The following is a 26,476-nucleotide window of genomic DNA, read 5'->3' on the forward strand; positions in this document are numbered from 1 at the left end:
GGGACCCTGAGGAAGCCACTTAGCGGCCCTGTTTGTCTGTTTCCTCCACTGTAAATGGGTATCAAACTCACTCCTGCTGCAGGGGATTGCAGGGTTTGTAAGGATCAGCCCCATTAATATTGTAAAACACTTGACCAAGGGCCTTCCACAGAGTGAATGCTTACTCCCCTCCTTCCTTCCTCCCTCCCTCCCTCCCTCCGTGAGAACAACTTGAGTTGATCTTCTAAGGAACACAACCAGAAGCTCAGGAATTTGTCATCTGCCATTTGTTGTTGTGTTGTGATTTGTTCATTTATCACTAAGCTTATGTTTGGTTTAGTATGAGAGAAATTAAAGAGAAAAAAACAGTCTCTCTTGAAAACTTTATTACAACCTAATCCTGCCAAAGCTCCAATGAAAAAAAGATAGATGAAGTTTTAAAAACAAACCAACAAACAAAAAACAAACCTTGGAAATTGAGATGAGAATTAGCAACTCCAAAGGTAAAGGATTCCAAACAAATTTGCAGTTTCCTGCTCCTGTATGAAACTTCCACAAGCTCTCACTAATAGGAGGTAAATCCCATTTTCCCTTCAGGCTTAAATATAAGTGGAACAATAGTCTTGCAATTATTCTATGCTTATCTCTTATTTCATCTCCTGGCACTGTTAAATCTCCTAAGAGTCTCCTTAACTTGTGAATGTGCAGAAGAATTCTGATTAACACCATATCTCCTCCAAAAGCCCTGAACCATCTTTCCAGAAGTCACTAAGCTAGACAGCTGCAGATTTCTTTTGCAAACGCAAACAGAAACTTCCAGTACAATGAATGTTGTAGCAATAGCCTCCCATTTCCCAAGTTTCTAAGCTTTTGTCACTCTCAGAATTTGGCCACAACTCAAGATATGTTCTTGTTCAGTGACAGGTTCAGAGACACACAGAGAAAATATTAATTGGGCCAAATATCCCAGATGGAAAAAAAAGGCTGCATTGCAGTAGTTGTAGGGAGATAGATGGGATTATGAAACTCCATCAGGGCAAAAAAAAATCTTTTCAGTACTTGATGAATTAATACTTCTATACACACAAACTTACATATCTCAAATACTTGGAGATTACATAGAGTAACCTCTTTAATGCCAGTGTTATCTCCTTTTTACATATGAGGAAACTGAAGTTTTACAGATGAGGAAGCTGATGTGACTTGCCCATATGACTAAGAAATAGCAGTGCAAAGCACCAAGTTCAGACTGCCCAATTTCCCCGTCCAATATATTTCATCTTCTAAAGCCCAGGATCCCATGGATAGCTTTCCCTATTCCCAAGAAATTTGTTCTCTGAAATACGGACCTTTTGTCCGTGTAACTAGTGGAAGATTTTGAGAATAGCTCTTACTTTCCTGCTAACCTTTTGGGCAAAGTTGGGTTTTGGGGTTTTTTTTTTAAACTGTTAAAGGAATTTTGAAGTAGGCTCCATTTTTGGAGCTGGTTGAATCTATTAATTTGCACATGATATTGTGCTGTGTGCATCAAGCTCCTAAACTCCCAGAAGGGATTCATCATTACCCAGAGGAGTTGGGCTGGCCACGCTCATCTGAAAGACCAAATAGAAGAAGAATTTCTACTGCCCAGTTTTCAACTTGCATTTGGATGGACAGCCTATAAAGCCTGCCTGTCTAAATGCATAATACCTTTATCTTCCACAGAAGGGATAAGTGGATAAGCATTTGAGGCCAGAGGTGAACAAATAGAAGAGTGTCTGGATCTGCTTTTGGGAAATTGTAAAGTTATTTTTTTTTATTTACCCCTCAAGCTTTCCATGAAAGCAAAGAACCATAAAAAAATACTAATATTTTACTAGGGTTTCCAGGATAGTAATATGTGGAATACGGTTGCCACAGAAGAATTGAAAATTAGTTTCACACAAAGGGCAGCGGAGAGGCATGCGATGGGTGTGAGCAGGGCGCAATATATAATTATGATAGGAAGAGAAGATGGGCTGTCCATATGGTAAAAATCAGGGATGACAAGTGGGCAGCCAGAGTGCTCCATGGGAACTCTGGCAGTGTCAGGAGGAAGCTCTCCAAAGTTGGGTGGCTGACTCCCTGTGCCATACTTAGGTGAAGATGTTGAAAGTTTTTAGTTCTTTATGAGCACCTTTAGGCCCCTTTTGGTCAGCCTCATGTTTATGAAAGCAACAGGTGAAAATTCAAAAGGCAATTACTTAACCTCAACCAAACCTACCATTATATGCATTTATTGATGACTACTTCTTAGAGAAGCCAGGGTATATTTTATCGAAGGTCAACAGTCTATTTGCCAGTCATTGGGAGTTGAGACATTTAAAAAAGACAGCAGCCTTTGCATAATAACTTTAATTCTATGGAGACCTCCATTTCCCTGATTTCTTCAGGACTTAATTCTCATGAAAATATATTCTATTAAAACCATGTGATGAAATAAACTTCAGGAAGGTAATCAATGCAATCCGTTTTGATGTTAGAGTTGGAGGAAGTTTCCACTAGGAGAATTGTCATTTCTTTATTAAACCATGGTGCTAGCTAGTTGAAAATAATAGAAGACCAGAAACGCTGCCATTACTCAGTTTTTTTTCAAGCATGGCAGCTGCTTTATATTTCATGGAAAATCTCTTCTTTCCCGATGGAAAGAATGTTATTCCGAAAGGGAGCTCAGAGGGGGAGAAACCTAACCCACAAAAGAGCAGCCTGAATATGTCAGTCTGATTCAGTCTGATCTAGTCTTTATTGATTATTGGTGAGGAAATAGGGTGGATTTGCTCCCAATAGCTTGAACCCACTCCTTCACTCTTAGCATCCTCCTACCTGAGAAAAAGATAATACTAATGAATGAAAAAAAAAGATTCATTTTATAAAAGTTTAGGTATTCCAGAGTTTGAGGTACACTAAAATGTGTTGTTCTACCTCTGTTTAAACAGGTTGTTTACATATCCTATTTCCACCATGATATGTTGGAAAGGATTCTGCATTATAGCCCGAAAAGCTGTGTTTGATTGATTCCCAACTCTTAGCCTTACAATGAATATCTCTTATTTGTCCCTTGTATTGTACCATGGACTAACGTCTTCAGAGATTGTGGTATTCAGGAATATTTTTTAAAAATTAAAAAATTCATATTTTAAAAATGGGTTTTGTTTCAGGAAGCAATTTTGGATTGTTGGAATGGTTACATAACTTTGAATGGAGCCCATCCCATTTTCTTCTAACTTTTTGATTTGGGATTCAGCTCATTGTCCATCTGCAGAGTGCCTGTTTAAGATAGGTATGTCCTTATGAACTCATTCAGTAGACTGCACATTCAACTATGTACTCTGATCTAGGTGGATATATTTTAATTTGTTATTTTTTCTATAATATTACCAATATGAATTACTAGTGTGATATCATTTGAGTGGTCCTCACTGAGGTGGTGGTCCTGTATTGATTCAATTGTTATATTTGATTGATACATTCAGTATGGGGACATTCACAGGGAGGAGCATTGGGAAGACTGTCCCAATCCATAGGGAATCCATAGGGTCTCTTCTCTTCAATTTTGATTTTACAGTATCATGAATATTATATAAACATTTAATAAATGAATAAGTGAATGAAGGCAGGCAGATGATAGTTGAAGGTCCTTTGAGCACTAGCTAATGTTTAATCATTTGTCACCAGTGGTAATGCCTAACAGCAGATCCCAGTGATGCTTGGCCCCCTGATAGCTCCCAGACACTGAGCAGGTTCAATGTCCAGACCAACTGTGGAAGCCTTCCAGTTGGCCATCAATCTGATGGGAGCAGCTGGGAATGCTGACCTCACCTTCTGCCAAGAGGTGAACTTCACACTAGTAGTCAGAGATCGGAATCCAGGCAGTGATCTAAGTGTGGATAAACTCTCCTTTTCAGGGTGTTTCTGATCAGAGGACTTGGTGGTGGTTAGGATCCAGACCCTCTTTACCCTTGTGTGCTTCCCAGAAGCTCCACTTTTCTTGAATTTGTCCGAGGATGCATGACCTGCCTGGGAAAGTGATATCTGAGATTCTTAGTAGGAGTGGGAGTAACCCTTCTGTTTTATTATTTATGAGTAGCTGGAAACTGCTAGTTAAGAAACTACCTGTCATCCTCATTGTTGTCCTTCATGCATGAAGAGGCCCAAAATGCCATCACTGCATCCAGGTCAAAATACAGTGTGTCCAACTATGGCCAATCAGACCAACAAAACTTGCTTAGGTGTTGGCCAAGGTTTGAGGCTGTCTTTGGGATCATTGGCTATATGAAGAATTCCTTACTCTCTGATGTTTCGGTAATATTCACCTGGAACTATAGATGTTGATGTAAGTGTTGTTCCTTTCCAGGATCTGCCATATAACTGTTCACTAGAGTTGTGAGGACATCATGACTACTGGGAAAGGAGTATCCACATACAAGGATGTAACTCATCAAGCCTAAAGTGAAGGTGCTAAGTCATAGCAATTCTCATCTCTGTGCTGGGATGGACAGGAGTACTGGGAGTTCATTATACATAAGAATATTGGATTTGAAATAAGTTCCAGATTCAAATGCAGCTCTGTTCCACATCCACAGATTTGGAGTAAGAGGGTGATGCCAAAAGTTTTAGTATTTTGGTACTTCTGGCTCAGATTGACATAATGAGGAATATTGGATTCAAGGCGCTAATCTCTTTGGATGTCAGCTTTCCCATCCAAAAATGGAAATTTAGTCATCTTTGCCGGTGAACAGTGATCCATTGTAATTCTTTACAGAAAATTAACATAGATTAAGATATAGTATTTCTATTCTTCAGCATAGAGTGTTTCCATCAAGTCCCTATGAAAATGATGCTCATTATGTCATAGGCTCAGGGAAGACCATAAACTCAACATATAACTGAAAGCCATAACAGCTAACATTAATAGAAAGAAAGATTAAAGTTTTGAAAAGTCCGTCTTATACAATATCATTTATTCAAGTCACTTGAACAAGATAGAAGCATTCTAGTAAACATTGTAGAATAACCCAATATTTCTTAAGGTCATGGATACTCCTTGATAATACAAACATTATGTCTCAAACTCTGGTAAATATGGGCAGAGTCAATGACCATATTGTAGACAGTTAGTTTTTGGGGTATGCGTGTGTATGTGTGTTACAGTTGGTGGTTTTCTGTTTTTGGAATCTCTCTTTTTAAAGCTTTCCACTGCAGTGAGATGGGGCTTGGGTGCCCAAGGAATTGGCACAACAAAAATAACCAAAGCTCATGAATTCCCTTAATTTCTAAAGTTTGATTGACGTTGAGCGCATCTGTTTTTCAAACGGTTGTTCCCCTAGCATATTAATCTCCTGACACAGAGGGACTCTGTTTGAGCTATGTGGCGTTGGCTCAATGCTTTGTCTTCTTTCTCATTCGCTAACTGGAGTCAAGACTCAAACTTGAAAGTCATTTTTTTCAGTTGTGGATAAGTCTAAAACTGGCTTTTTGAATCATTAGTAACTGCACAGTTTGAAAGAAAAGCTGTTCCTATAGCTGAGAAGGGGCCAAGTGTTATTTTTAAAGGTTCTCCAGGAAACGTTCTGTTATTTGATTCATTATTCCTGTTACCTTCAGTGATTTCTATAGTTATTACAGGGTTTTAAAAAAATAATTTGTAGCCTACTCAGTGTGGAAGTTTGGAGCTCTGTCAGAGTCAAGGAAAAGACATTTGGAGTTCTCACCAAGTGGTCCATTTGTAATTTAGACAGAACAGTCTTGGAACCAAATTTAAGACTAAGTCGGCCGCCTCTCTGATGATGGAGCTGGTCACCATGATTGTGACCGATTGCTGTCTTTTCTCTAGGTGTCTATCAGTTTAATGACCCATCATGAGGATGGCGTGCTTTGTGTAGAATTTTGCTTGGGATGGTAGAGAGGGAAAGTAGCCTGCAAAACTGATCCCTCCACTGCCCCCACCCACCCACTCCCCCTGCCAACAGTACACGTAAATCAGTGAAGGCCTGGGCTTGACCTAAGGGAGAGCATTTATAAATGTGGCTTTGAAATGGGGTTATTTTCTTTGCAGAGGGGTTTGAGTGCTGTTGGTGTAGTAGTTGCATATGCAGCCTCCCCATAGCAACCTTATTTTGAAGCTCTCGCTATGGGCACGTAACAGCAGTGTTCTAAAGGATAAGGAGGGTTGAATCAACCAAGGAGATACCATGAATATAAATAAATATGATGGGATAAATGCATAGGAAGGGTATGATTAGAGTTCTGTGACAGCTCAGAGAAAAGAGGCTGTCTTTGTATGGCTGGTGTGGGGGTGGCTCTGGAGAAGAGGCAGAATTAGTTAAAGCTTTCAGGGTGGGCAGTATTTTAACAGGTGGGGACTGAGGTAAAGTGGCCAACAGCTTACCAGACACAGGGAGAAAGAAGCATGAGCAAAAGGCCAGAGGCAAGAACAGGGTGTGTGTGTGTGTGTGTGTGTGTGTGTGTGTGAAGGTAGGTTGGAACCACTTTGTAAAGGGCCTTAAAAATTGGGCTAAAGAGTTTGCTTGATGGAAAAATGTGAGGGCCAGTGAATGATATCAGAAATCTGCATTAGGAAAAGGACTCTGCCTGGGATGAGAAGAGGATGAGTGTGGATCTGGGGAGCCTGTCTTAGGAGCAGCCCCCATGATTCAGGAAAGAGCCCACAATGGTCTGCATGAGGACAGCAGCGGGGGGTGTGGCTTCCCAGTCATCTTTGAACTTGCCGCACCTGCCATTGCCCGTGTGTTGGAACTCTACGTTTGGGACCAACCCAGATCTGTCTGGGCATTGCTTTTGAAATCTTCAAGTGAGCCACAAGTTTTCTCTGCCAGCCCCATTGGTTTCTTTAGAGTACTTGTTTTGGGGTCTTTAGAATTTCAGTGGAGAAAGGGAGCCTGGGGGTGGGGGGAAGATTGAAGTAATGAGGATTAAGTATCTTGCCCAGGGTCACCTAGATAGGAAGGGTCCAAGCTCAGATTTGAACTCAGGTCTTCTGACTTCAGGACTCATAGTCTGACCATTGCACACTAACCTGCCATGGGATTTTAATCACTGAAACCTTTGAATCAAAAGTGTAGGTTGGGGCAACTAGGTGGTGCAGTGGATAGGGCACCAGCCCTGGAGTCAGGAGGACCTAAGTCAAATCTGGCCTCAGTCACTTAAGGATTACCTAGCAGTGTGACCTTGGGGAAATCACTTAATCCCATTGCCTTTAAAGAAAAAAAAATAAAAAAAGTGTAGGTCACAATTCAAGAAAGACAATAAAAATGAAAACTGTCCTGGAGCCTAGAGCTCCCCATAGCACCTCAGGGAAACAAATATATGCCCCCCCCCAACCTGCAATACAGTCAGGTCAGCAATGCTAGAAAGACAACAATTGAAAACACCTGACACACGTTCATCCTTTTTGGGTTTTTTAGTGAGGCAGTGGGGTTAAGTGACTTGCCCAAGGTCACATAGCTAGTGAGTATCAAGTGCTGAGGTTAGATTTGAACTCAAGTCCCCCTCACTCCAGTTCTGGCACTCTCCACTAAACCACCCAACTGCTTCCAACAAGTTCATTTTTAAAGAAAATGATAACTTGGGCAGCTAGGTGACATAGTGGATAAAGCATTGGCCCTGGAGTCAGGAGTACCTGGGTTCAAATCCAGTCTCAGACACTTAATAATTACCTAGCCGTGTGGCCTTGGGCAAGCCACTTAATCCTGTTTGCCTTGCAAAAAACCTAAAAAACAAACAAAAATAAAGAAAATGATAACTGACAAACCTCTGAGGGGCTGGCTTCTCTTCTCTATGCCTCTGCCAGTGTGGCCTCCATAGTCCTCCTAGGTAAAGGCAAGGACTATCGAGGCTCACTGCCAGACCCTCTGTGGGGTGGGGGAGTGAAGACCTGCCAGCCTTGAGCCTTGAGAGGAGTCCTGTAGAGATCAGGCAAACAGATGGTGGGGCAGGCACCCCCACAGAGTGGAGAGCAGGGGACTGGATTTTCCAATTGGTCTAATGGATACTCCTCCATCTCTATCCTGAGTCTGCCTTTGTAGCATTGCCCCCCAACTTCCTCTACTAGGGCTTCTTCTCTTTTCTTTCTGTACTATCTTAGCACCTCTCTTGGGTTCAGTTCTCTTTCTGGGCAGGTGATTTACCTATCTGGGTATTTTGTCCCAATTCTCTTTCTGAACGCCATTCCCACAGTATCAGCCAGCTTGGGGACATCTCAAATCATGCATCTATTTCTCAGACTCCTCATGCCCATTATCCACCCAAATTCTCCCCTCTTTTCAATAGTTCCCAAAGGTAAATGTATAATTCTTAAAACTTGTCTTAACTAAATAGAAAAAGAATCTATGAATAAATTGAGCATGTTATTTAAAGCATGAAAATTGATTATGTTATTAAATGAATTGATTTTTGAGCACGACTTGAGCATGTTATTATCAAATTAACTACTCCTTTTAATAAGTACAGAAGAAATCTTAAACATTAGAAAAAATAAAATGGCTATGGAACGAATAAGCAAGATTAAATAGAGTCCATTTAAAAAAACTAATAACTGGACTGTTAGCTAAAACTCAACAATAAAAGATAAGAATTGGGTTTAATAAATTCACAACTTAGAAGACTACAAAAGGAATTTACTTATACCAACAAAGATAATGATTAAATATCTATAAAAATACTGAAGCAAAAAATGATAGATCATTATGTCTATTATCTAATTGAGTAATCAGTGCATGGCCAAAGAAAAGTCTTCTGGATCAGATGAATTTGCAAATGAATTTTTCAAAATCTGGAGAGCAATTCATACCTCTTCTATAATTCAGAAATAAAATAACTAAAATGTCCCTCTGACCTAGAGATTCTACCAATAAGAATATATATATAATGATTAAAAGGATTTATAAAAGCCATCATATTTATAGTAGCACTTTTTTGTGGTAATATTGACCTGGAAGCAAAGTAGATGCCCATTTATTGGGAAATGGCTAAATAAACTGCGGTATATGAATGTTATGAAATATTACTATAATATAAGAAAAGAGAAACTTGAGTACAGGAATGAACTTGAAAAAGATTGACCACAAAACCATTGAAATTGCAGCAAAATAATAAAGAGCATACTTGGCCCTGCAAAAATAGATATAAGAATATACCTCCTTCCACGCTTTAGTAGAAGTAGGAGTTCACAAGTGTAGAATATTGCAAATGTCAATTCTTTCCATGTGTTAATTGTTTTTCTCTTTTGTTTTCCTTCATCTTTGAAAAAATAGTCTTTATTATTTATATATGTGTCTCAGAGAGAAAGAGTATGTTAATATTAAAACAAAATCTATGACTCCCTGTCCTCTCCAGCCCTCTGCCCTCATCCTCTCCCCACTGCACCTACTTTTGTGGTCCGCTGATACTGACCTCAATCCTCCTCCTCCATGGGCTGGCATCTCTTGATGTTGGCCTTTTTTCCCAGGCTCCCTCTCCTCAACTCTGCCTCTGGGCTTCCCTGGCTTCCTTGACTCTAATTCTTCCCTCTATTGACTATTCCCTCTTATTCTTGATCAAAGTTTGCATGTTGTGTCCTTGAGAGCAAGGACTGCTTTTGTATCTCTAGCCCGTAGAGAAGTTCCTGCTGTGTAGAAGACACTTCAAAAAGTTTATTCACTGTCTGAATATATTAAGAAAATTTTATTTAAAATATCTGTGCTTCTAAAAATACACTTAAACACAAGGCAGTATACCAGACTCTTCCTCATAGAATGATATGTTTTCACATCCAAATCAGCAAGAGTCAAAGAAGAGAACCCTGTTGAACAACCTCAGAAATGAATATTGAGTCAACATTTTTCCATAAAACCCTCTCAAGGAGGTAACAAGGTCACAAGATAATTGACTTTGAGCAACTTGGAGACATGCCAAAGTTGCTAGGATAATTCAACATTAGGAAAGCAATTATTATAATTTTAAAACAATAAAAATCACCAAATAGATACATAAAAATCCTGTGGAAAATACAATATTTATTTATGTTCAAAACACCAGAAATCATGGGGATCGTATGATCATAAGCATCTGTGAAGTTTTCTACCTGTATGACCTTGGACAAATACTTTTATGAACACGAGTGATTATTACTATTTCTACTCTTCCTCTATTTTCAGTGGAGCCATAATTGGCTATAGAGTCAAAGGATTTTGGGAACTTTCAAATTCTGCTTTTGATCCTTACTACCTGTATGACTCTTAAATGATTCACTTAACCTTAGGGCTCATTCTCCTTGACCTCTCTCTAACCTTGAATACTGATGTCTCCTGAGATTCCAGCTGCTTTGGAACAGCATCCCATCTCTGTTGAAGCAGTACAATGCCAGCCACAGAAAGTGCTTTGCCTATGGAATCTAAACCTGGGTGTTCCAATCCCAGATCTGGCCCAGACTTACTTGGTGCCCTTGTTCAAATGTTATCTCTTCAAGGCTCCAGTTTCCTCATCTCTAAAATGAGGGAATAGACTGGATAGAGTCTAGCTCTGGTTGTTGTTGGTGGTGGTTTTTTCTTTCTCTTAAATTTTTTTTAAGATTTCTATTTCATTAAATATTTTCCAATGACATGTAAAAAATTTAACATTTACTTTAAAAATTTTTAGTTTTAAATCTCCTTACCTCCCCTTTGAGAAGACAAGTAATATGAAATCAATTATACATATGAAGTCATATAAACATATTTCCATGTTAGCCATGTTATAAAAGAAAATATACACACACAACCAATAAAAATAAAGTAAAAGTATTGTGCTTCATTCTCAATTGAGTTTATCAGTTCTTTCTCTGGAGGTGGATGGATTTTTTCATCATGGGTTTTTGGGAATTGTCTGGAATCATTGTCTTGATCAGAGGACTGAACTCTGTTCTCCATGGAGAACACTAGATTAGAGTAAAACAAAGATGCCTTCTTTCCTCACCATTAGTTAACTTAGTTCTAGGAATATTAACTAGCAATAAAATCAAATAAGTCAGAAAAGGTGAAGCATAGCAGTTTTCATAATGTTCTGCCTCCCTAACTTCAGAATCTATGAAAAAAAATTTAATTGAGAATTTATGGCTTTGACAAGATATAGAAAACAACATAAATCCCCAAACATGAATAAAAACAAGGAAGAAACAATGATGAGAAACACCATTCAAGATAATCACAAAATGCATTAAAGTACCTGAGAATTAACCAAGACTGAAGCAAGATATTTATATTTAAAGTATAAAATATCTTTGCAAAAATAAAGGAAGGCTTAAATCACTGGAAAAAATCAATCCTAGGCCCACTGTTGAATTGGACCAATATAATCAAAATAGTGATATTATTAATATTTGGAGCTATCAAATCAAATGCCAGTTGAGTTGCCATGGAGATACTTTATATAGAACTATATGAAAAAATAAATTCAGACATTCACAAATGACCTAGAATCTCAAGGAAATGATGAGAGAAAATTAGAATGAACCAGGTACTAGTATTTTCTGACGTCATCACTGTGTTAAAGAAGAGTTGTTTTCAAAGTTCTTTGGTTCTGATTAAAAACAAAACAAAACCAAAAAAAGGGATTCTGTGGGAAAGACACCATCAGCAAGAAACAACCCATTAAACATAGTAAGCCAATATTTAACAAACTCAGTAGAACATAAAATACTATGAGAAGGACTCTCTTTTAAAAAAAATTGATGCAATGACTGCAAAGTGGTTTGGCAGAAATTGGATTTAAACCAAATGGATGATGCCTAACTTGCATAGAAAGATCATATTATTTAAAAGTAGAATGAATGAGGTCAGGTACAATTCAAAACTTTGACTTGATGATAATAGAGGATTCTTAAAGGCAAAAGTGATTATTTTTATTATATAAAAGCAAGTGTCTATTTTTTAAAATAAAATCAATGAAGAGAAAATAAGATGTCTAAATGGGGAAATATTTACATAAAACATTACCAATAAATCTCTGGGGTCTGATATGTATAGGAAATTGACCTAGATATGTGATACAATGAGCCATTCCTCAATGGACAAATGGTTAAAGAAGAAGAGAAAATGTTTTCAGAGGAAGAATTTCATGTTCTGCATGATTACTATACTAATGCCCCCCAAGAATCCCTCTCTGGAGACTATACTCCTAGGGAATCAAAGTCAGAAACACAATTCCTAAAACATTAATAGTCCTTTTTTTTTGAGGACAAAGTTGACAATGTGTTATGAATACAATGCAGCATTACTTTGTTGTAAAAAGGGATGAATCTTTGGATTTGGATTAGAAAGACCCCAATGTACTGAGGTAGAGTCAAATAAACAGGACTAAAAGAACAACATATAACATAGATCCAATTTTGTAAATTTAATCTCAATAAATGGACCTTTTAGTAAATGAACAAACTTGATTATCCTGGGATCACCTTGAAAAAGAGTGTAGGAAAAAGGTGATTGCGAGGGACAGGACCTCAGGTGTAACCCTGCGTACAAGGTAGAATGTCTGTGGCAGCCCTGCAGAGGAAACGAAGGAAGCTCATTCTGCCAACTAGAAAGAGAACTTGGACCCAGAAGCGATGGCCAGAGAACCCCGGGTAAAGAGGTTTCCAAAGGATCAGTGACCTGGGAGACCATAGTGTTCCTTTTTGGAACAGTGTCGCAGTATGGTCTGCAGATTCAAAGATAGGAGCACCAAGTTTTCTGGGGAAGCTGTGACAGGTAAGCAGATGAGGATTGTCAGGAACTCTCAGTCAAATCGAATGTGAAAATAGAAGTTAACTGGAAGCTCCTTGAAGGCAGCCACTGCTGATTTTTGTCTTTCTGGCTGTGGTGCTTCAGTAAGTGCTTGTTGGGGGGACCACAGTGTCTCCCCTATTAGATCCAGAAGACAAATAGGCCCGGTGGGTAGAGATTCAACTTGGGTTTAGTTCCATCAAAAGATTATTTGATTGAATTAAAGGAGAGATAAGGTACAGTATTGGTTTAAATCCAATTTCTGCCAAACTACTTTGCAGTTATTCCATCAATTTTTTTTAAAAACTACCATTATCTGTTTGATAATCATTCCTCATGTAGTCAGAGCTGTTTCCTCTTTCTGCCTTTGCACAGAGTGCCCAGCCTTGGAATGGGGCCCCTCCTCACTTGTCCTTGAAGATGCCCTGAGTTTCTTCAAAATGAATCCTTCTAGATTCCTTTGTTTTCTGCCCCCAGACCACCTTCTCCTAGACTTTCTTGATACCCCCAACAACCTGCACATGCTTGCTATCCCCCCCCAGTTACTTGGTTGAGGAAACCCAGTAGTGTTTGGGGGTTTTCTGGTGTAGACCCACCTTCTTCCTGCACAGTAGTATCCAGAGGTCTGAAATTCTCTCTTCTCTGTATACCCTGAGTCCCCTGCCCAAGGCAGCAGCCATTTGGCAAAACCTTTCAGTGTTAGATCCATCTGTGTGTCTTCCCTGGGGATGTGTCTCCCCTTGGTTGTTTTCTTCCAAATGTGTTCTTAAGAAATGGAACCCAGTTTAGACCTGGAACCTTGCGATGGCTGTGGTTAACCACTTTTTCTAAAACAAAGGAAAACATGTTCCTTTCCCTTCTCTAACTCTCCATGCCCCCTTAGCCCCCCATTGGACCCCCCCAAAGGAATTCAAAGAAGGAAGGTGATGGCGAAGACTCCCTTTCCAGTCCTTCTGCCTGCGCCAGGACCCACCTGGTCGAAGTTCTTTGGGGTCTTTAGTCACTCTCTTGGCTTTTTCCAGCTGCCCTTTCTCCTTTGGCTAGGAGTCTGTCTCCTGCCCCGGTGAACTGATGCTCTTTCATCCCATTGTGTTTTTTTCTTAACTAATTGAAGGGGCTCATTGGCATTTCAGCCAATCTGGTTGTGTCCATCGGTCCTTCTTGCACACTAGAGCCAGTTGTCCCAGAGGGCAGCATGACTTTGGTCTAGCTGTCTCATTTTTAGGAAGAGTCTCCTGGGGCTAACTATTATCCTGAGCCCCTTATCAGCAGGATCTCATGGGAGGGAAGTGGGGAAGAGCAGAGGGGAGGTGACTCAGCCAGGGTCCTGGACCATGCCCTGGCCTGGCACTCTGCACAGGGCCTAGGTTCCCCAACATATGTTTGCCCCACATTGGACAGCACGCCAGTGGCACTGGCAGTTGGGTTAATTTTAACTCGGCATCAAGAGAAGCTCCTCTGAATGAGTTATCTTTGACAGGCTCTTTTCAAAGATGGGTGATGAGCATTCAATCAGTCAAGGTGACTGAGTGTGAGGGACCATACTTGAACTGAGGCACATGGTGCTACCCTCCCAAACCCCCAGACTCTGGAATGCCCACAGTCCATTTGTCATGGGAAATGCAGGAGGGCAGTTGGGGTCCCCCAGCCCCCACTGCATGTGGGACTCTACCCAAAGGCCTCAATCAGTGAGGAATGTCTCTACTGGGATAAACTTTGGCGTGGAGGTAAACAGTCAGACTTGGCCAATCTTGGCTGGGGGAAATCAAATCCTCCTGCCCCTGGGCGGTGTAAGTGAAGCCCAGACCAGGCCGGGCGGCACATAAACAGTTAGAAACTCGTGTTACTGGCTGCCACACCACTGACACAGACCAAAGACATTCCAGCTGGCCACCTGGATGACTAACGTTGTTTGACCCGTTCCTCTGGGGGCTGGGCAAGCCTGGTGCAAAGTGGTGTCAGACTCACCATCAGAAGACCACGGCTTAAGCTGTTACTTGAAGAAAATGGGGCTGGTCGGTTCACTACCTCTCTGAGTCTCCCTTTTTTCAGCTTTAAAATAAGTCTAAGGAATAGACTTCCTAAGACTGTTGGGAGGATCAAATAAAATGGCGTCAGTAGTTGTAAATGTTGCGTAGCCTGCTTGGGGTAAGAGGATAGGAGATGATTTTTAAAATGCCACATGATAGCCACAACTAGAATGATCCTGGTTTCCTGTTTCAGTCCCATTGTGACACATCATAAGGCATTGGTGAAACAGCTGGTCAGTGTAAAGTGACCGTAGTATATGGCTAAGCCTGTTTGACCCCTAGTGGGATTGAACCCATGTCCTCGGGCTCATTAGCACTATCCTCTCATAAATGGAGTTGGCATTAACTAGCCTTGCAAATAGTACTCCATATCTGCCAGTTCCCTCTTCTTTTTCTTTGTTACTTATCAGCCAGTTCATTTGCTTCAAAACTCAGCTGTTTTAAATTTCCACATTGGATTTTTAATGAATATTGGAGGATTTCATGATTTTCTGTTTGCCGATTACCTTGTAGCCACCTCTCCATGCCACTCATGCTCCATTCTACTTCCTGGTGAGGGGACTGTGAAACTGGCCCATCATTTCTCTCATGGAACCAGAACTAATTTGATCACAGCCACCTCAGGAATTCCCTTTATAATGCCCCATCGAGTACTTTTTTAATATTTTTTTTAAAAAATTAATCTTTTTTCAAAGATTACAACTTTCTAAGTTCCACATTTTTCTACCACCCTTCCTTCCCTTCCCCTTCCCTATGGCAGTGAACAATCTGGTAAAGGTTGTACTTATACATTTGTGTTTAACATATTTATATTTGTCATTTTTCTCTGAGGAGTTAGGGGAAACAAAGAAAGCCATGAGATAGGAAGGGAAAATAGAAGAGAAGTTTTAAAAAAAATAACATATATATATATATATATATTCATTCCAATTCCATGGGGGTTTTTCCTCTAAATGTGGATGGCATTGTCCATAACAGTTATCCCAGAGTTTTCCTAGATCTCTGAACTGCTTAGAGGAGCTGCAACCATCACACCCACAAGTAGTCCTTATCCACCAAGGGTCTTGCTCATTTCTTGAACCTGTGGAAGCTTCTCAATGACCCCTACCCCCTTGTAAGGGGGTGTAGAATATTTGATGAAATGTGTTCCCTCCTTGCCCTACTGTCTGGTGACTGTAAAAGCAAAGGTTCGGATTTTTTTTTAACTATATAACACACATACAAAAAAAGAAGTACCTTCCTTGGAGACCGTGGCATTTCAGTTGATCTGTAGGAGGGGGAAGCTCTGCTTCACCCTGAGTCTTGCAGGGAGGTAGGGTCATTGCTTATAATCCTGATTGCAAAGCATTTGTGTGTTAAGATTAATGGGTGTTTATTTTAATAGCCATTGGGTTTCAGTAGCTTTTAATGAGCCCTTTGATAGCCAGTTCCTTAATTAACAAGACAACCTTTCAGGTTTCCTTTTCTCTAATTGTTAACATATTTTGCTGTTTTCAGACCGATATGCTCCGATGAACAATCCTTGTATTTTGTAGCTCCCGTTAGGGCTCTCCAGATGGGGTTAAAGAGATGGGGGAAGGGCTTAATCTATGCCACTAAAAAAAATACAAATAAAATTAGATGATTTCATGCTCAATTTCCTGAAATACGATTGACTCAGAGAGGATTTTCTGGGTTCATGATGGGTTGATGATGAAATTTCCCTCTCCTAGGTCATGTCTGGCTTATGTTGGCCTTTGTGTCATTAGACTATTCTGTTACGACCTTTCAAGAAACAGGAAAGGTTCTTTTCTCCCTCACAAGACCAGCCTTGTGTCCTCTGGAAATCTCTTTTGAGAAGAGTGTGCAAATTAAGAAGGAAAATCAACCTCTCCCCTTTCCCCCAGGAAGGCTCTGGTAAAGTAATGGAGAATCAGGGTCATTCATACACTGGCCTTGGACAGTGATCTTGGGAAGTCCCTTCCTCTCTTCCACAGAATGGAGGGGTTGCCATGGGCCAGCCTCCAAGTGCGCTTGGGAACCTGAGGAGGGAATCCTTCCATGGTCCCTATCAAAGGAACCTCAGGCTTCCCACATGCTGAACTAAGGGGTTTGTTGATGGAGGAGAAGAAAGAGGCAAGGCACCTTCAGAACACTGCAGCTTCCAAAGAGAAAAAGAAAAAAAACCACCCCAAAGCAAGGCGATCCAAGCTAATGAGGTGTTTGGGAGGAGAAACGCTCTATTTAGAGTATTGACTGGTGAGGAACTGAGTAATGCGTCCTATGTGGAAGTCAAAAGGGACCCATTGGCAGACAGTCCGGCGTCTCAACCATTGTGTTTTGTAAACTTTCTCCTATGGCTGTGGTGTTTTTTCCTAGCCCAGTTAATTTTTTATAAGGTTTGTAAAGGTCTTGAATAAACAATTGAGATTATAGAGGTTTTCCTGGAAGCTTTGGTTAATATTTTAATACCCTGAGCTTTGTCAGGTTATTAAATAGCTTATTGGAAAGTTTGAAAGAAGAAGGTATTTAAATGTATGTATACAGGCATGTATGCAAAAATATATATGTTTACAGATACATGTTTGTGTGCTCACATTTCTTCAGCTAGCTCGAGGCATTGTCTCTCTGTGTATGTGTATTTGGGGAGGGGGGAAAGTGCTGTTTTCCCTGTGTTTTATATTTTAACTTGTAACCTCTAAAGATAGTCCTTGGCCTGGAGCAACTAGATCTTGGGAGGCCTCTGCTGAAAAAATACTCCAAAGAAAACTGCATTTTAGAAAGGCAGGCATGGCTTAGGAGGAAACCAGTGGCTATAAAATGCACATGGTGAGCGTGGGTAAAGGAGAAAGACCTCAGGCAGTGGAGGTGCCCAGGAAGAGAAATCTGGAAGACTGGAGAGATGGTCTGGGCATGACCTCCGTCTCTTTAGTATTGGATCCCCCCGACACTCTGGCATTTTGGATATGAGCTGATGAAATGGAAGGCATGGCTAATGCTCAACCCTCTGACAGCCTGGCCTCTCTTACCAGGAGGAGGCAGGGAAGGAGAAGGGAAAGGGCCCCTCCTCAGAGAACCTTCCTCCCTTTCCTCCCCTCCTTGCTGTTCTCATGTTCCCCATCGGTGGATAATCCACTGGAGCTCAGCTAACAGAACACAGACGGGAGGGCCATCAGAAACCTCTGAGGTGTCTTCCATTCTGCTCCCTAGAAAGGGATGGGGTGAGAATATCATAGAGAAAAGATGCCCCCTCCTACCCTAAGTTCTGGAGCCTCGTTTTATGAATTTAAAAGGAATTGTGGGGGACCCATCAGGTGTGCGTTACTCAGAACAGAGTCATGTACTCACTAGCCAGAGAGTCAGGGTAGCCTGAGAAAGGCTGTGGCTGTGGCTTCTGTCAGAGCCAGAGAGGGGACTGGAGATGACTCTAGCAGGAGACCTTGGCAGACATCCAGAAGACCTGAGGAGATGAAAAACTTGCCTGTGGTCATAAGCTTAGAAGTCAAGGTGCCATTTGAACCTGTTCCTCTGACCCACACAGAGCCACTTGCCCCCATGCTGAACAGCTTCTTAGTTAATTGACAAAGGCTCTTGAAGATGCTGAACTCTTGGCTAAGGGGATCAGTGGTGGTGACCTTCCTGAGAAGGACTGCAGGGGCCAGAGGAGCCCAACCCAGCCTCAGCCAAGGCTCTTTCCAAAGAAGCCAGCGCCCCATTCCATTCTGGATCCCTCCCCCCCAGGGCTTGTCCCGGGAGTTCTTCTAGCTCAGTGACCTTGTGGGATGGAAATTTGCCCAGGCCAGTGCCAGTGAGACATGGGCACCAAGGACAGAAGTGGCAGCTCTTGAGGAGCCTGACACAGACAGCGCTTGGGAACTGATTAGGTTTGGAAGGAGAGGGAAGGAAGAGTTCCAGATTCTACCAAGCATGAGTGAAGGAGTTACAGGCTCTTGTTGGGATAGACCAATAAGCTCAGCTTTGGGCGTCCAGGGCTTCCAAGTGAGCTCTGCAGATCAGGGATACATGGGCAATGTCCAGTCCAGCTCAAGTGTACTTGAATGGTAGACTAGACAAGAGAGATGGGCATCCTCCTAAGAAGAGCCTTGAATGTCAGACTAAAAGGTTTGAACCTGACAAGGTTTGGAGTGGGACCGTTATGTGACAAGAACTGTGCATAAGAAAGATTCATCTGGCAGCAAAGTAAAAGAGAGATTGGACAAAAGAGAGAGAGCAAGGTTTATTAAGTGCCTACTAGGTGCAACTAGACTAAACAATGTTAAAATATTATCTGATCTTCACAACAAGATCAGAAGGAAGTGAAGTGCCTTTATTATTCCCATTTTTACAGTTGAGGAAACTGAGGCAGACAGGCAAAGTGATTAGTTGCAAGAAAATGAATGATACTGAATTTGAACTCAGATCTTCCTTATTTGGGGCTCAGCACTCTATCCACTGTACTACCATTTGAAGTGATGTGTCTAGGTCATAGAATCCTAGACTCGGGCCTGGAAGGCAAACATCTTTGAGGTCATCAGCATCTAGAATTAGCTACTATTCAGCAGCATCTGAAGAGAGAACTCCAAGAGAATCTGTACATCTTGGCCCTTAGTGATCACTAACCATCTCTGAGGGGCCATTCAGTGGAAGAGTGGGGAGAGGAGCTGGAGGGTAAAAGATGGTCAAGGATGACCACAGCCCCATGTGGGCCCCTCTCTCCTCTCCTGCCCTGACCCCTTGGTGAGTGGGGTGGCTCTTGGCAGCCCATCTTCTTCTGACTCATACCTTGTCCCCTTCTTCTCCCTCCTGCTCCTCCCTCATGCCTGGTCTCTCGCCAGGCCTGACTGGGGTAAGACCATCCTTGGATGCTGTCTCTTGTCTCATTGTGCCTTGCACCATGGAGACTCTTCCAGACTTACATGTCCTCCCTCAAACTTCCCATCTTGTAACTGAGAACCTGCCTTAGATTTCACCAGAGCAGCCCCTCCTTTGACCTTTTCCCCTCTCTCCCATCAACTGGGTGCCTTCACTCCTCTCATTTACCTTTGGTCTCTCCCTTACTACAAACCTAGCCATGGCCCCCCTCCCTCCTTAAAAAGCCCTCCTGGCCCTTGAGTCCACCTCCCTATGGTACCACATTTCTCTTCACCATCCCCCATCATTGCCTCCCTTCCTCTCCCCAGAGTTGATATACCCCGTTAAACTAGACTGCTAAAATGATAGCCCTTTGTAAGGAAAAAGAAATCAGATGATGCTCATTTCCTTAGACGGCGGGTTTGCTCTGTTGTAGGTTCCAGCCTCCACAAAACTGATTTTAAAATGACCCAATTGCCTCCAAGGGCCTCTGGGGAACTGGTCATCCATGATCAGGGAGGAATGCTTCCCTTCTTCCCCCAGGCCTGTTTCTGTCAACTGGATGACCACTCACAATGTAACGATCCACGAAGAAGTGTTTATCTAGGGTTTATGTAAAGCACTGGGGCTGCAGAGAAGTCCCAGAGGGTCCTTGCCCTCCCGGAGCTTCCCTTTGAATGCCTGGGAGAATATGTCCATGAGTTGGTACACGGGAGATGCCTTGAGAGAGGGAAAAAGAGCACCTGGAAAGGAAGGAATCTTGGGTCTTCTGAAACCGGTGTGGGAGTGGCACAGACCCAGAGAGGATACCAAGGAGCAACCATGGATGTGGTGTACTCTTTAGAATGGGTCAAGGGGGATTCACTGGAGGAGCAGAGGAAAGGGTTTGAATTTGAGCCTGGGTTAGGTTGCCCTCCTGCCATTTACCACCTGTGCAATTTTTCTTGAACCTCTTCACTTCTATGACCTTCAGTCTCTTTTGTCAAATGAGAATGCATGGCTTATCCCTTGACAGAAGAGAGCTTACCTAGATGACATGTAGGACTTTGTGAAACCTGAAGGCCATGAGTCATTAGGCTGAGTTACCAAGATGAGGTGGGGGACCTCCATACACGATGTGACGCGATCGGTATGATCCCAGTCAGGAGTCAGGGAGGGTTTGAGTTGCTCCCAGTTGCAGGTGGCTAGAGAAGCGGGGCTAATGCCAGAGGAATTCTCCCACCTTTCCAGATCAGGTCCCAGAGACTTCCCTGTGATGTGCAGCTCCCCTCAGTCTGAACCCTAGCCTGGTTTTTCCTCACCTTTTATCTAGAGTCTTAATGGAGAAACAAGGAGCAGAATGGAGAGGCCACCCAGGGGACCCTTCTTCAGAAAGGTCGTGTCCTAAGGATGGTTCATGAGCATTAACTTCACCCTGAGCCCCTGGCGCCCCCCTCTTTCTTTCCCACATCCATGTCCCTGGTTTATCACAGGCTCCCACCTCTTCACTGTGGGGTCATCTCCAGCAGATCCTTGGGTGACATGCGGATCATGTCCCAAGAGTTGTTTTAGATATGGGAGGTGGCATCTCCCCATTGCCCCAAGAAGGACATTATGGCCAGGGTGGAGGGGGTGGCTCTGGGGAAATCAGGGATGGGCAGTGGAGCTCCAGGATTGCTGTGTTCTGGAGTCTGGCCGGCCAGAGGTCAGATCCAGCCTCAGATACTTCCCTGCTCTCTAACTCTGACCAAGCCACTTGATTTCAGTGTCCTCACCTTTCAGAGGGAGTAAGAGCACCTGCCTCTCAGGATTTTTGATTATTGATAAGGGTTGTCCACAGGTTTCTTCCCTTCCTTTCCCTGATGGATGTCGTGGGCCAGAGAGCTGCATGGGAGTTGTTTTAAACCAAGTCAGATCTTGTAGAGATGTGCCTTTCTCTCATCTGTAAGGGGCTCTTTCCTACCTTCCTCACACAAAGCTGATTGACCTTGTAAAGCCCCATTCAGCTAGACTGCCAGCAGGTTCCGAGGTGCCCCACCTTCCTTCACAATCCCAGGCTTCCTTCCTTTCGGGAGGGTCTCCCTGTGGCCACTCTCCCTTGGGCTGCCTCTCTGCTTCTCTTTACCCCATGTTCTTCGCCATGCTGATTGGGTTTCCTCATGTGCCTGCCTTCTCAGTGTGCAGTACTACCTAGCTGCCCCTCCTGCCTCTCCGGCGAGCTTACGTCACATTGTCTGTATTGGGGGCTCATCCTTTGGCTAGATCACAAGCTCTTTGAGCCCCAGAGAATTCTGTGCACATGGTAGCAACTTAATAAATAGCTGGTTGAGATGAAGTGGATGAGAATAAATGAAATATTTTGATCAATTTGTCAATTCTGTATGCTCTTTTTAATCGTTTAAAATAAGTTTTGTTGTTATCCTGTGTTTTTTTTTCCATTGAAAAAGCCTGAAAACACATAAACCACACAACAGCTATGGACCCTCTACCTCGCCCAAGGAATGGATTGGAGCTGTCCTCTCTTCATGTGAATCCCACTTGATCTTTATAATTTTGTTACATTTCCTTTTTCTGCAGGGGAGGGATGTCATTATTCTTTCCATTTACATTGTTGGGGTTCCTATCTTGTTGGCTCTGCTTGCTTTACTTTGCCTCAGTTCCCAGAGATTTTCCTAGGCTTCTTTGCCTTCCTCACACAGACTACTTCATACAGCACAATTATATTCCATTGCAGTCATGTGCCACAGTTTTTTTGATAATTGATGGCCATCTTTTTTTGTTTCTAATCCTTAACTATCGCAGAGTGCTGCTATAAATGTTTTGGTTTATAGGGGGTCTTTGTTCTTATCGGGGCCTTTCTTGGAGCAGAAGTCTAGCAGTAGAGTATCTTGTTTAAGTGCTATAGACATATTAGTCAATTTATCTACATATTCAAATCACTTTTCATAATGGCATCACAAAGCAACGTTGCATTAGCATATCTATCATTTTACAATCCCTCTATCAGCAAGGATTGCTATTTTTGGTCATCTTTGCCAAATTTCAAGATGTGAACTAAACTTCAGGATTTTCTTTTTATTTGCATCTCATTTTTAGTGGTTTTGGAGCATCCATTCATATGGTTGTAAGCATCTTCTAGTTCTTCTTTTGAGAACTTTTTGTCCATATACATTAATCGCTTATCTATTGGGAAATAGCATGTAATGTGTTTTTTAGCATAAAAAGTATTGTTCCATTGTCAAAGATTTTTCTGCATCTGTTGCGATGACCTTGGGATTTGGGATGATTTGATTTGTAATATCAGTTATGGTAATTATTTTCCTGCTATTGAGCCATCCTTCTAGTCTTCATATAAATTCCAGTTGATCACAATGAATGATTTCTTGGATAAATAAATCACCATATTCTGTTTGACCTCAGGAAAGGTAGCTGATAAAATCTCAATCAGTCTAGTCTCGTATGAAATTGAGATTTTGATGTTTGCTGTGCATCTTGAATGTGATTTTTCTTGGTATTTAGCCATATTTCTTTTGGTCTGATAGAATTACCAAAAATTTCATGTCTCATAGGTGTAGCATTCACCAAAGGAACTGGGAAAATCAGAGCCATGATTTCACACAATGACTCTCCCATTTAAGTGATTTGCTTCTTGCTCTTTGTGTTACATTAGTTTGCATTTTCTCTGTTAACTTGTCTTATTAACCTCTGGTGTGTCTAACTGTCTTGGAAGTTTTGTTCTGAAAAGTTGGCTGGGATGACTTTCCTTTACCTAGTCTGCTGAAGAAACTCTTGCAGCTGACGGAATCCATTACTCTGCCGGTCTGGCAGTCTTTAAAAGACTCACTATAACTGTTCTTCCAAAGATGCTTCTTATTTGCATCTTATTTTGGACACCTCTCATAGTTCTTGCCATAGAGGGGCTCATTGAACTCTGCAACCTGCCCTTTTGGCAGTGGGGCCCCTGCTCTTCTAAAAACAACCGATGCATTGTGGTGTGGGCATGGGCACTAAAGACTGGGAAGGGCAGAGTCAGGACTAGAAGTGGCGTTTCCCTTTCTTCCCCAGTTCTGTTCAACCTTCTGGGCTTCAGACTGCCATTTACTGTCTTCCTGCCAGGTGTTGGAATGAAAAGAGTGATGGGCTCAGAGCCAGAGGGTCTGTAGTCCAGGTGCAGCAAAGAGACCATTGTCCAAATATCTGGGGACCTCAGCCCATGCTTCTTTGGACTGGGAGTCTTCCTTGATGATAAGCCCTCATGATTCAGGTAGTCACCAAAGAAAACCATCATCACCTTGTGTCATCTCTCTGATTCTGCCACACTCACAGTGGTCAGGTGTGTGCTGTAGGAACATCATATGAGAGGAGACCCAAGTCTCCTTGCCTCAGCATTCCCCCCACTCACCCCACTCTGTGGACCTTAGGATGGCAGATTCTCTTTCCTTTTCCCTCGGCCACTTGAAGCCTCTGGTTGAGATTCAGCTTTGGTGTCACTGTCCACGGGAAGCCTTTCCTGGTCCCTGGCATCCACCACTCACTCCCCTCAACCCTCTGTCAGACATGGCTTGGAGCTGTTCTGTATGGATGTGCCTCTATGGTCATATGTTGTCTCATCAAGAGGAGGGTAGAGTGGAAGCGGCTCAAAGGAAACATGACATAGGTAAGTTTAGCATACCTACCCCAGGTGTTCACTCGTGCCCAACCTGTGGTGCAGCATCCCAGGCTCGTACTGGGCTGATCAACCACACTCGGACACACTGCAGCTTGTCTCAAACACAGTGATGTCATTTTGGTCTTCTTTGAATGAAGAACAAGAAGCAACCATATTGCCTCCTCACTTAGTGTCTTCATACCTCCAGGTTAGCATGGGACCCAAGACACAGGAGATGATCCATAAATACTTCTTGATAGATTGATTGTAGATATGATATCTGCCATTCTTATGGAAAAAAGAATTGGTTTGTTTGTTTTTGTGATCAATAATTAATTATTTGAGAAGGGATTAGCATTTTTCTCTTAAAAAACATTTATCTTTTGGTTAATTTTTCAACACTAAAAATTGAGAACTTCCAGATGATTGCAGAATATATGGAACATTAATATGCTTATATTTGATTGATATTACTTAAAATACTTAAAATTTTTATCTAAAGTCTTTATTTTGAAGCATATTCTCTTCGAGCATATAAATTCAGTTACTTATTCATGGTTTTTATTTTTAAGTTAAATTACATTTCTTTTCTCAATTAGCCAAAGTTTACCTTACTCTCCCTTTTATTTCCCACCCCCCAAAGTGTAGTTGAGCAAAATAGATTTCTGCTTGGCCATATTTAAAGGAATGTCATTGGGGCCTCTAGGTGGCATAATGGATAAAGCACTGGCCCTGGAGTCAGGAGTACCTGGGTTCAAATCTGGTCTCAGACACTTAATAATTACCTAGCTGTGTGGCCTTGGGCAAGCCACTTAACCCCATGTGCCTTGCAAAAAAAAAAACAACCTAAAAAAAATAAAGAAATGTCATTTCTTTGTATCATTTTGTATACTGGGTCTTTCACCTTTATCAATAGGCCTGTTTCATGGTTCCTCATGACATTGCTCAGAGTTCTCAAGTCTTTCCAAGGTGTTTATCTTTGCCACTCATTGTTCTTTTTTGAATTGTTTCCCTGTTTCTGTTAACTTCTTTCTGTATCAGTTCACACATATCTTCCCAGGTTTCTCTGAAACAACCTGCTTCATTTTTTATTGCACAGTACCATTTCAGAACATTTATGTACTCTGCCTTGTTCAGCCATTCCCCAATGGGGAGGCACCTGCTCAGTTTCTAATTTTTTACCATCACAAAATAACTAAAATATTTTTGTATACCCTAAGAGTTTATTTTGTTTAGGATTTGTTTCATTTGTCTTCCCTCTAATTCCCTCTTTTCCTTTTGTTGAATGAAATCTATTTCTATGTTTGATTATAAGTATATATTCTTCTCTCCTTTGACCAATTTGGATGCAAAAAACTTTTCCAATCCCTTCCCCATCCCATGTATGTGTGTGTGTATGTGTATATATATATATATGTATATATATATATGTATATACATATATATATATATATATATACACACACACATAATATAAACTTGTATACTACATTTATGTGAGGCAATTTCCCTTAACCTTCCCTCCCTTTCCCTCACTCTATTCCAGTCCCATATCCCATATAGTTCTTCCTCTCTCTCTTTCCATTCTTCTTTTAAGATCATCAAAAAATGAAAGAATCATTCCCAGACCTCATCAAATTAGATCTATTCTATGATTCCTGATGAGAAGAGGGTTCATAGGAGACATATATGTCAGTGCTTCATATTAGAATTAAGCAGTTTATCCTTATTTTAGACTTTTATCATTGTTCATATTTAGCCTTTTTTATTTCTCCTGAAATATTGAATGTTTATGTTTCATAGTTTCTTTTATTACTGGTCTTTTCATCAGGAATGCTTAGAAATTGTATTTCATTAAAAATCTATTTTTCCACTGTATGATGATATTCAGTTTTTTTAAGTAGATTGTTCTTGGTCAAAAGCCTATATCCTTTTCCTTCTAGAATATCATAAACTCTCTACTCCTTTATAGTGGTGGTTGCTAAATCATGTGTAATTCTGATTATGGCTCCTCAATACTAAAATTCTTTCTGACTATTTTTTCTTTACCTAAAAGCTCTGGATTTCGGCCATAATGTTAATCATGTTTTTCAGTGTTTTCGGTGTAGGATTTCTTTCAGAAAAGAACTGGTGTTTTGTTTTTCTGTTTCTGTTTTGTTCTCTTAGGGAACTAAGATTTAGATAATTTTTTGTGTTTTATTATTTTTTTTATGATTTCTTCAGTTATGATGTCTGGGGCCCTGTTTTGGTCTTGACTT

The 26,476-nt window shown here is 41.4% G+C and overlaps 1 protein-coding gene across 4 annotated transcripts in view; it reads left to right on the top strand.

The window, feature by feature from the left end:
• The window catches only part of EXOC6B (exocyst complex component 6B), a 525,494-nt gene that overhangs the window by 330,492 nt on the left and 168,526 nt on the right, over positions 1-26,476 (top strand). The window contains exon 19 of one of the 4 annotated variants that reach the window (XM_074195720.1): positions 4,352-24,560. The exons of the other annotated variants lie outside the window; for them this stretch is intronic. Within the exon in view, the coding sequence (XP_074051821.1) occupies positions 4,352-4,384 (33 nt within the window). The 3' untranslated portion in view covers positions 4,385-24,560. Of the gene's footprint in view, positions 1-4,351; positions 24,561-26,476 lie in introns of those variants that run through there. 4 annotated transcript variants of the gene reach the window in all.

This window comes from Macrotis lagotis, chromosome 1 (assembly GCF_037893015.1).
Source record: "Macrotis lagotis isolate mMagLag1 chromosome 1, bilby.v1.9.chrom.fasta, whole genome shotgun sequence".
Taxonomy (NCBI): Eukaryota; Metazoa; Chordata; class Mammalia; order Peramelemorphia; family Peramelidae; genus Macrotis; species Macrotis lagotis.